The sequence below is a fragment of the Solea senegalensis genome, linkage group LG14 (genome assembly GCF_019176455.1).
Source record: "Solea senegalensis isolate Sse05_10M linkage group LG14, IFAPA_SoseM_1, whole genome shotgun sequence".
Lineage (NCBI taxonomy): Eukaryota > Metazoa > Chordata > Actinopteri > Pleuronectiformes > Soleidae > Solea > Solea senegalensis.
This window is the reverse complement of record NC_058034.1, coordinates 16,116,315-16,128,412: the sequence shown is the minus strand read 5'-3', so window position 1 is coordinate 16,128,412 and position 12,098 is coordinate 16,116,315. Positions and strand designations below refer to the sequence as shown.

Genomic DNA, 12,098 nt, shown 5'->3' with positions numbered 1-12,098 from the left:
TCACCCTCTCTGTCATTTGGGCACTATTCTCTCTCTTGCTCTGTGTCTATCTGCTCCATGTTTCTGCTACCTCCTGTAAAAACAACAGGACAGGACTTGAAAACAGTGGTGATGATAAACTGAAGCTGCTCCAGTCAAAGAGATGAGGACTTTGTAGAGGCTCAGTTAAACAGCTCCAGATTTTCACAGAGGAGATATAAAGCTGCTTCCACCCCCCCGCTGCTGGCCTCACATCTTCATCTTCTCTCTTAATCTTTTTCACACTGCCTGTCTTTCTTTCTTTCTTTCTTTCTGTCACCCTCATCATTACATCCCCCGCTTTCTTTCACTCCTTCTTTTTGCCCCCCCGAACACACACACATTAAACATTTATACCAAGTCAATTTCATGGGACATATTTGCTGTCAGAGCCAATCAAGATGGGCGTGTGTGCCGTATGGCTATTTAATGGTGGTCAAAGTGGGGTTTCACAGGGTCTTAGAGTTTGTGTGCAAGTCCGTCTGCGGCAAAAACAGCTGCACATGCTGAATAAGTCAGGGGAAGGAAGGCGAGATTGGAAGAAAGGAACAGAGGAAAATGGACGAGAAGGGGGGAAGTTGAGAAGAGCAGAAGGAGCTGGACACAAGAAGATAAAAGCTGGAAATATATATTAAGAGCAGAAACAGGAATAGACCAGTGGATATTTATAGTGAAAACGGATGGAATCATTTCCAGTGATTGCTGTCAGTCTGCGTCGAGTTTGATCTGAAAAGTTATTTCTAATAATAGGGACGTCGCCATTCATGAAAAATATCAAACGTGAATTTCAATTAAACTCAACTTGTGATGTATATGACGTATGGGACAAAACCACAGAGAAATCTCATTTCATTTTTAATGATAGATTCCCACATGGCCCACGAGTCTTTTTATTTCTGTCTAAGAGAGGAACATGTGACACAAGAGAGCCACCAGAAACTAACTGACCCACAGAGTAAGAAACACTTGCACTAAAAAAAGGACGTCCACATGGCTCTGATCGCCGCCGAGTCTCCACTAATCACTGCGACAGAATTACCTTCTGATATCGGTGCAGCGGGAAAAGAGGCCGTGACCCAAAAGCACACACACACACACAGAAACATGTACAGTCAACGTGCACACGCACAGCTGCGCACACCCTTTAGTTTTTGAAAGAGAAAGAGATATAAATCAAACTTCTGCCAGATGCAGTGATAAAAAAGTGTGTGTGTGTGTGTGTGCGCGCGCGCTGTGGTCAGTGTTTGAGGTGAGGCGCAGTAGAAAGTCTATTTAACATGAGGCATTAACTCTGCTAATCACACCCAGATGACCAGAAGCAAACACATCCATGGTGTGTGTGTGTGTGCGTATGTCGTTAGTGTGAATGTAAACGGTGAATTTACATCCCCCTCAACAGAATATAAAGTTCTTCCCAAAAAGTCCATATTGAGGTCTGAACGTTCCCGACAGAAGCCCCTAATTACCCTCTCCCTCTCCCTCACTATCTCAGTGCATGTGTGTGCGTGTGTGTGTGTCAACGTTAGTGTTTGTGGTGCTCCACATCCTGTAAACAACAAGCATCACAACAAAGCGGTTGTTATATGGCCCTGAAATTTACCTCATCCGACGATTACGTCGCCATTTGCCTTCCCGTTCACTTCCAAGAGGAATGATGACAAAACTCCCATTGGTAAACAAAATAAAAATACCCTTAAATGATCAACAAGTTGATGGGAACATTCGACATTTTAAGAAAGATGCTTCTTAAACCCTTGATATCTTTGCCTTGTTTAATGAGAGGATTGATACCGTTGGTGGTTTATGCCTAATCAATGCTACTGATGCCTACTGTGTTTACTGAAGCATTTACATCACATTTAAAAGTGATAATAGTCGTTTACGTAAACATGCTGGTGTAAGCGGATTATGTTACTGTTTGTTTTCCATTTTTATGCCAACCTAAATCATAAAAAAAAAAAACTTTTGTTGTGTCTTCACATTTAGACACAAACATGAGAGTGGAACCAATCATTTCAATTACATTTCAACCAGGAAACCAAAGAGCGAGTATATTCCCCAAAATGAAAAAAACAGTTTCTTTTAAGTTAAATTAAGATTCAGCCAAGTGAAACTGTCAGCAGCGAGAAGTGGGATGGATTTAATTGCCGAGGTATCAGATATAGTATGGCATCACAGTTCTGATGTGGTCAAACAGGCTCCCTCTGACTGTCTCCCGTTCTGTTGCTGAAAGAATAAAAAGGCACGCCGCTCAATGCCTCGCTGTGATTTACTGTCTTGGAATTTCTTGCCCTGGTTTCAGGTGAGAACCATTCCTGCACCGCCACAGTTTTATCACCATCCATCCCTGCTTGTACCGATCAAATGACAGGGCAGTGACAAAGCTCCGGAGAGAAGTAGAGGCTTTATCTCGGAGGTGAATCAAACAGGCCTTTGTCCGCCGCCATCTCCACCCCTCTGCCTGTCTCTCTGCTTATACCTGTCTTGCCTGCAGTATGTATTAGTTTGTCAGGTTGTCTGTCTTCATGCGTGTCTGTCACACCTGTCAGTGTGCCTGCCTTTCCATCTCTTTGCCCGTCTTTGTGCTTGACCACGTCTGTCTACCTGCCTTAATCTCCCCCCGTCTGTCTCTCACTGTGCAACCTGACCTGACCATTGTCTCTGGCATTTTTCAGAGCGTGACTAGTTGGCCAGCCGACCTCTGGGCTGATTAGAGTTACCTACCGCAGAGCAGCTGGGACACACACACAAACATGAATGCACAGGCGGCACATGCAGCCTCACTCGCCCTGGGCCCTCGGCCCTCGGCCCCCGGCATCGCACCACAAACCGTCCGCTCATCAGTGCCACAGACCTGTGAGTGTTTAAGACACGCAGACTACGTATGTGCGAAAAGATCCAGCTCTGCAGGCCAGACAGGAGGAATTTAGCTTTTATTTTTAGGTGTTTACAAATATATTTATAGATACATATATGTGTATATATACATATATATATGTATGTATGCATGTATATATATATATATGTATATGTATATATATATATATATATATATATATATATATATATATATATATATACATACACATACATATATATACACATATATGTATATATACACATATATATATGCACACTCACACAGACACACACACAACACGCTATAATTACGCTATTACACCATACAAGGGAAAGTAGTGGAAAACCCAGAGACGCAGCAGAAAGAGAGGTGTAAATAGAAAACTGGTGACTCACATTCTAGTGGCTACACACTAGCCACACACACACACAGAGAGAGAAAGAAAGAGCCAAAAACACAGGGTTCACCCACATGAAGCCAGAGGAAGTAATGTGTGTGTTTGTGTCTGAGTGTGGTGACAGAGCAGGATGAGTAAAGCTGTATTTGTCCTCGCTGATGTTATAGTTACTGGAGCAGTTATCAAAAGGATCCTTTTTTTCTTTGTCATTCAAACTTTATGACCTTTAAATGAATGAATGCTGTAATGCACAGTCTCTCCCTGCGACCATCAATCACCCTGTGCGCTCTCTGCACTGTCTGTCCTATAATAGGTCCAGTGAGTGATGCTGTTCCCCAGGATGTGGTGGAGAGGAAACTTGTTTCCTTGTTTGCTCAAATTTTAGGACGAGGATCTTTTCGCTTTGATACAACACACGTAGTTTTCATGTAGGTACTTTTTACGACTCGTTCCAACTGTCACTGTCCTGCCAGTCGCCATGACGTCAGTGTTTACTTCTGACGTTATGTTCTTTACAGCTAGGAATGTTTGTATTCATCATGTTTATTATCCATTATTCTTCCAAATGATTTTAGCCATATAATCAGTCAATTATTCAGTAGTGTATCACAAAAACCTATCACTATATTGATCCAAACCCCACATTTATACACATGCTCCAATGTCATGAGTGAGGCTAGAATGCATAAGATCCATTCATTTTGTTAAATAAAACCTTCAAATATGGACATTTTTGCTGTGCAGTTGAGATCCTTCCGTCGTAATAAAATGCACATCTCTTTGGTGAGCTTGCCAAACAACTGTCTGTTGTCAACATTGATTTTGACTGTCTTGTTTTAGAGGATGATTTAATACTTAAAAGATGGATGTGCAATAGAAAATATTCTGGACACCGTTGGGTCTTTTCAGCATGTAAAAGAGCCAAAAAGGTCTAAACATTAGAAGGCGTTTACATCATCATCATCATCATCATCATCATCTGTCAGTGGCCTTGTAAATAGTTTCAGTTCCAGTGTTATGACTGTTATGGATGCCATTGCCCAGATTAAGACCAAGTTATCTCAGGAAGGAAAAAATCCCCTTGGAAGAATGCCACACTGGTAAAAGCTCCAGAAAATAACGTGAAGTCAGGCTTAACAGAAATGGCAAAAATTAAACTTTAGGTACAGAGAGTCTCATAAAACCAGGTTTTCTCTTAGATTATCAATAAAAAAAACAACAACACCCGCCCCTTATTCACAGATGAATAACAATCCCCTCACCATCGGTCCCTCCTGAACTGCAGTCTAACAAGTAACGCAATGACTTTGCAGCATTTTTCACTGACAGAATTCTGAGGATAAGACAAGCAGCACATGGCTGCACCTCAGGCAACATGGGTGTGTTTAATATCACACCAAACACACCCATGTTACAACATCTTTTACCATACCTATGCTGATGACACACAACTCTACGTACGACTACAGTCCCTTACATTCACTGAGTCTATTTCAAATTCCAATGTTTGTGAATGATGCCCTTGTATTTCCTGCTTTTACAAAACACTTGTGAATGGTGCTATATAAATAAACTAAATATAAATGTTATATTTATTGACTGGTCAATGTGTAGATTTGTTTTCCTTTACGAAAACATGCTATACTATATTCATTTGGGCTATAAATGCAATTTAAAATACCCACCACCGAGTCCAGCGTGGCATCCAGAAATACAGCAGCTTGTTTCGTCCAACCCAGCCATATTCATTTCACAATGCTGTGCGACTAAGAAAAGCTCACATTGGAGACACTGCAACGAGCACAATGTGGCATATTTCTGTGCTTGACAATAGCTCAAACAATTGAGACTGTTTTTCTATCGACTGACAACTCCTCAACCACTTCAGCTGATCCTAGCTGAACTCTTTTTTGTTGATTTCATTCTCTGATGGGATAATCGAGTCTAAACACACTGGAAAGCAACGTTTTAATCAAGTAGTCATGAAATGAAGTATTAAATGGTCCAGTAGGCAGAACACAGTTGGTATTACTGATCAATATGTGCATACTACAGTTTCATTATAATGTAAATCAATCCGTCAAAGCACAGTTGAGGGTAAAAAGAGGGCTGTTCTACTACTGCTGTGCACACAGGTCTCATCGAGGGGAAGATCACTATTCCAGCACCTAAACTGCAAAGCAACCTAGAATATTGAAGAGTCTAAAGGAGAGGTGGACAGTAAACATCGATCACTTTGGCTTATCCACATGACAAAAAGGGACCAGGAGTGAAAGAAATCACAAAACGCCATCCCTGCGTTTTCATGTACACATCCAATGCTACTTTGGGAAGACGGTGATGCCATGGCCACACCTCTCACTTCCTCTCATAATGGAGTTTGTTTGGTCCATTTGCTTCACTTTTCTTTCCTTCCTGGCTTGGTTCATTCTGTCTATGCTCATCCGAGGCAAGGAGCTCACCACGGGGGGGGGATTTTAACAACTTGTGACTGAAACTCAGCAATCAACACAACAATTGTTCTAGCAATTTGGCCTTTGGCCAAACAAGTCATTCAAACATGTCTATGTGAACAGACACTACAAGGTTCGAGGTGGACACTGGTAATCCTTTGTCTTTGCTTTGATTTTTTGGTAATGACTTTATAAATTCAGGGAGGCTGCAGCAAATTTGGTCATCTCTACAGCGCTCAGGTTTTGGTTGCTTAGTAACGACAAATGCAACAGAAGCACAGCCCCACAGGCATCTTGGTAAAAACAATAATAATTCCCCACACCTTGTTTTTCATTTTTTCTACATTGCCTCATTAACGTTCAGAAACAACTAATCCAATACGTTAGAGAGAAAAAAGTAATCCTCTCAGGTAGGATTATAACAATAAACACGAGATGGAGAATTAGATGTTCAACACACTAGAAAAGGATGAACTTTTTTCCTCTCTGGATTCTAAGATATTTAATCTAAAGCTACAGTAAGTTTGTCCATTTGAGGACATCAGTGTCCAGAGCCAGAAGAAAAAAAGTTGAATAAACATAATTGATCGTTTTAGCTTGGCCAAAAAATTAGTGTTTGGCCCCTTTACGACCTCCCAGTCGCTTTGTTTCTTTTCCATCGCTGCCGTTTGATGATCAACATCTGACTACTGCACCCCACTTCATAAAGTTTAAACCAAACATTCACTTTCTCACACCTCTGTTCCAGAAACCCCAGTGTGCACACACACACACACACATTTCATTGCTGCAGAGTCATCCAGGGGCCACACTCATTACCCAATGCACAGGTGACAGGAGTCTATTCTTGATGGACGAGGACCAGACCCAAACCTTTTGTTTTAACCATGAACACACTCACTCACTCCCACTCGCACACACTTTCTTCTACACACCTCAGAGCCATTGGGGCTGAACTCTTGTGTTTAATGACTTTCCCACCCACTACACAGCGTGCACATGTTGAAGCCGTTAAAGTAAGTGGCTTTTTCAAACTTGGTAACGTCCTAATGTCCCTGTTAATCTCACATTCCTCACTACAAAGCCCACGGTGCGCAGGCCAGCGATTTCAGTGAGATGAGCAATTTTGCCAATCATTAGGACCCAGCAACCTAACATTTCTCAGCCTACCTTGACTACTTACCTGAGGACACTTCAGGCTGAGCAACATTAAAACATTTATTCGAAACTTCCTAATGAAAACCACATTAAAAACACCGGTGTTTAAGGTCACAAAGTTTGCAGATAAATAACTTACGTGCTTTTGCCAGTAATCTCCATCACCACCAAACAGCTAAAAGTCACTGCTTAACAAGGCACTGGGGTGGCCATTGTTTACGGTGTCGTTTAAAGCCCTCTTTTGTCTGAAGTGTGGATAAAATGTGAACACTAGAAATAATCTATTTTTCAAGCACAGTGTGAAGAATCAAAACCACAGAGAGGAACAAAAACCCTCTTTTTTTAAGGATTTCATAAAGTTTAATGACACTATTTAACTTTAATCTTAGTGATAATGCCTGTGTTTATGTCCGTAATTGAGTTCACATTGAGCCGTGCGTGCATACTGAATCTACAGACGTGCCATCAATATGTTGCATTGTGTGAGCTGTTGTGTACAGAGTGTACGGAGTCATTCGTCTTCCACCCTTCTCCTTTATTTACTCATTTGACTAATGACTGCACCTGACAAGGTGCCTCAATCCTCACCCTTTCACATCCTTTTGTGAAACACACTGCTGCATGGTGGTGTTAAGGGCATATATATATATATATATATATATATATATATATATATATATATATATATATATACATATATATATATTAGGATTGTTATGTGCTATGCACAAAACAACACAATTTCTTAAGTATAGCTGCTGGAAATCGCAGTAGAGCCTACTTCAATTTTCAAATAGCAGAAGGTCACAATATTTGCCTAAATGTGTGTCTTGATCTATACACATCTTCATGTGTATACAAATCATGTTTTTCAAATGAAAATAAGAATAAAGATGTAAAAATGACCATTCCCTCTGATATCTACAATCATATCGCACATGCAACTCCTGGCAAAATAATTGCAATTAGATGTTTATTTAAAATCAGCCCTATCCTTGATCCTACAGAGTTATGTTATAGGAATAAGTGTAATACCAGCAATTGGTACTGGAATATGAAACACAATAGGTTTGTTCAGCTGTAGTTGAGGTTTAAACTAAGTAAAAAGTTTGACTTATTTACCAATCATGACTCTCAAATCTGAGACAAATTTGCTCCCATCACTGTCAAGAGCTCATTGCCTTGAACATCCCAGTTGTTCATGCAGAACTGGGGAAAACTGTATTCATACACTTTATATACTCATTATAGGTGGAATAAGGTACAGCAGAACTTATAGTTAGAGGGGAAAAAAGAAGATCATCAGTTAATCACATGTTGCATGATTCTCACAGTTCTGTACTGTCCTGACCTATGTATGTAACTGTCTTGTTGTGTGACAGTGTCCAATTTAAACTTGTTTTACATATTATTCTGTATCCATCACATGCTTCAGTGTGTGATGTCTTGACACATGTCTAACACTGGTGCTCATATTTGACCTCGGGGCGGGTTAAGTGAGGTGTGAAGCGGCTGCTGGAGGTTACCTGGATGTGTCTGAAGGCAGCGGTGAGCTGAGTCATGTGCAGAGTCAGGCACCTGGACGTGCATCTGGCGCTGTTGATTTTCTCCTCCACATCCTCCTGCTCCGGTGAACTCCTGCGGCCACGAGTCACAGCCAACACCGCGCACAGGAGCAGCACCACACCGGCTGAACGAGTCACTGACATGATGGACGCCGACACGAAAAACACGGAAACAACACGGGGTAAAAATAAAAACAACAATTATACAGCACTATACACTTCCCCCTTGTCCTCGCGCCCCTAAGCTCGTCAGCTCGTCCTGCTCACGCGACCCTTCAAGTTGAAGAATTAAAACCACATCTACACTTCACTGCCTGAGCGCGAGGGCGGCGGGGAGCAGATCTGCCCTCCTCGCGGACACTCCCACCATCGGTGCAAGTGCAGCCACACAATGCTTTTCATCCTTTTTTTTTTGTCCATCACGTTTTGCACCACTACTCTTGCACATTATCACCTGTTCTAACACCTGTGCACGCGCAGGTCTCATCACCAGGTTATCCAGTGGCGTGCACAGACATTTGGAAGGGGCGAGAATTAAAAGGGCACCTACTGAGCACCAGTGGGGGCAGATGCCACAAGTACAGTACAGGGACTTTGTTTACAGAACTGCATCACTTTAAAGAAAATGTATACAGTACTGAATATCATTTCCTCTAAGGACAGTAGGACGGTAGGTCAGTGGTAGAACAAGTTGTTGTTCAACTTGAAGGTTGTGGGTTCAATTCTTGGCTCTGCTAAGGCTGTATGAAAGCGTGAGTGAATGGCAAAAACTGTGGTATATTTTTAAATGGAGCTTCTGCTCATTGTCTTCTCCTGGATAGTGTTTAACACTTGGCACTGAGACTCATTAACAACTGTGGTGCCCTTACTCACTATTGTGTACTCAGTCATTGGTATGTATTTATTTACAAAACCATTCTGGGCATTACTCCTTTCTATTTGTCTTGTCTTTAAACAAGGGAACGTGTAAGTCACAATCGCCGATCAATCTATCAATGTTTTGCAATTTCTCGTCCACAAAGTACAAACTGAACTGGGCAAGAAAAGCATTTAGATTTCCAGCACCTAATACATGGAGCAAATTACAGTTCAAGCCCTCGCTACATTGAACGAGTTCAAAGCTCTGGTGAAGTCGTTTCAGTCTACCTTGTCTGTGTGTGTTTTATGTAACTCATTTTATCTGCTGTTTTTAATGTAATCATGCTGCTGCTGCCCTCTTGGCCAGGTCTCCCTCACAAAAGAGATCTTTTGATCTCAATGGGACCAACCTGGTTGAATAAAGTTTAAATTAAAAACAACAACAAATGAAAGGCAGCCAGTAGGGCACTTCCTCATGTTTTTACCACGCTATAGCGCACTTTAGGGCACAGTGTTTTTGTCACCTGTGCGAGTCACTGAAGTTAGCTTTACAATTTTATTCCCCAAGTTCCTTATTATAACTTCATTCGTAAAGCACTTTAAAACAAACACAGTGGACCACAGTGCTGTACAGAATAATAAATAAAAGACACAATAAATAAAAGGCAAACAACTAAAATAAATTAAAAATCGCAATAAAAAACAAAACAAAAATCAAGCATTGCATAATTTGCATAATATTTATTAGTCTTCTTCATCCATGGCATTTATTTCACTGCCATTACCTGTGAACCTGCAACTCTCATCAATTTAGCTGTCGCATCATCACAGATTTATTTACCTGAATTATATTGACATCATAACTGTTTCTTACACAGATATCGGTCAGATAAAAGTCAATTTCTGTCCATCCATTTATCTTCTATCACTTGATCCTCCACATGAGGGTCTCAGGGGCCACTGGTGCCAATGCCAGCTGACATAGAGCAAAAGGCGGGGGTCACACCTTGTCAATTTCCCCTTATCCCCAAATCTGCATGTTTTTGGATGGAAACCAGAGAAGCTGGAGAAAACCGACGCACACACGGGGAGAACATGCAAACTCCATGCAGAAAGGCCCATGTTCCGAAGTCTCCTTGCTGCAAAGGCTACACCCACCATGTGGCCCTGGCCATAACCAGCCAATTTAAATAGAAAACATCCCGAAAATTCTTCTTCAATAGCCAGTATTGGACTGATTCTGATGCATCAACATGATACAAAATGTCTTTGTAGATTCTCACTCATCCAGGTTATCGTTATCTGAAACACATTGTCAGGGAATTCTTTCACTACATCCACGGAGTCGACTCATCGACTCAAGAATATTTATTATTAGGAGAGTGATGAAAAGAAAGAGTGTTGAGGTAGGCGTCTGTCAGAGAGCCAGCGAGTGCGTTAGTCACCACTTTTCGACAACAAGTGCGGAGCCAAGACGAGAGGGCGCACGAGAACCTGGGCCAAGTCAAGATGTTTAGCACACGGGACGGGATAGAAAGTGTTATTTGTTTATATGAAATTGTATCCCAGAAGAGGAATCATCTCTGCTGGCACCAACAGGGAGAAATAATCACCTAGGTTTTGATTTGGGGGAAACAGAATCATATAAATATTTAGTGAGTACTGGGAGGACTGTCGTGAAAACCAGGCTTTTCACTCTGTCTGTGGTTAGAAATGACTTCAACCAACAGGTAAATCTACCAGTCTAACCTCCTGGTTCACAACCTGGTTATGAAAACAGTCTTTTCTTGTATTGAAATACCTTGATACAAACTAAACTAACTAAACTAACTTACTGTAATATGTTGACACATCCAAACACTTGAATAACTGATTATTGCTGCAGCTGTATCAGCCTTAAGAGCTTAAGAGTGGACACAGGTTGTTTAGAATATTAGAAGTACAGGATTTTAGAATTGTGTGGTTTCTTTCTTGTCTCTCAAATCATTGTGACCCCCCCACGCCCATACATTTAGATTTAATCCCTTATGGGGTGAGGACCCAGTGGTCTGGGACGCACTTGATGTGAAGCCATTCTGTCATCATTGTGTTCAAAGGCTGTACATGTGCATATTTGACATTTTCTTGCATAAACACTGACCTTGTCAGGACCAGTAGTTCTCATGGAGACCAAAACCTGGTCCTAATGTGGCATTTCTGAGGAAATGGTTAAGTTTATGTGTGTGTGTGTGTGTGTGTGTGTGTGTGCAGACTTGACCCCAAAGGCCTAGACCAAGACCTTGTCTGTGTTAAATCACAAAGCATAAAATCCATACTTCCACACAAGCTCAAATCTTTACCTCTCTATCTCACACCCGTCTTTCTGTCCATCTCTATCCGTCTCTCTAACTTACAAACACTGACACACACACACACACACACACACACACACACAGTAGTTGGCCATTATCTAAATGACTGAAAGAATATTTTCATACATTCATAAACACCCTCCTCTTGTCAGCTTATAAAGTAATGTCCCTCCCCGACACACGATCACACACACACCTACATACACATCACAGCCTTCATGTTCGCTGTGTCTCTAAATCTGCTCAGTGATTAAAACCAAATGTCTGTGATTGGCAGAAGAGGGACAGTGAGACAAACACAGAGGGACAGGCGCGTGGGACTGTCCATCTAAAAGCCAGGATGTCATTTTAACTAGAGTCGGCTTTGCAAACGTTTAAATATAATGTTTTATTTCTGTATTTGTGTTTTTAATAACTGAATTTGTTTTTACAATCTAA

General features: G+C 41.3%; 1 protein-coding gene across 2 annotated transcripts in view; it reads right to left on the bottom strand.

Annotated features, from left to right (window-relative positions):
- Window positions 1-8,892, bottom strand: part of anos1b (anosmin 1b) — a 50,133-nt gene extending 41,241 nt beyond the window's left edge. For both annotated transcript variants that reach the window (XM_044043245.1, XM_044043246.1), the window contains exon 1: window positions 8,413-8,892. In XM_044043245.1, coding sequence (XP_043899180.1) covers window positions 8,413-8,595 — 183 coding nt within the window. In that variant the 5' untranslated portion in view covers window positions 8,596-8,892. The remainder of the gene's footprint in view (window positions 1-8,412) is intronic.
- Window positions 8,893-12,098: the final 3,206 nt, after the last annotated feature.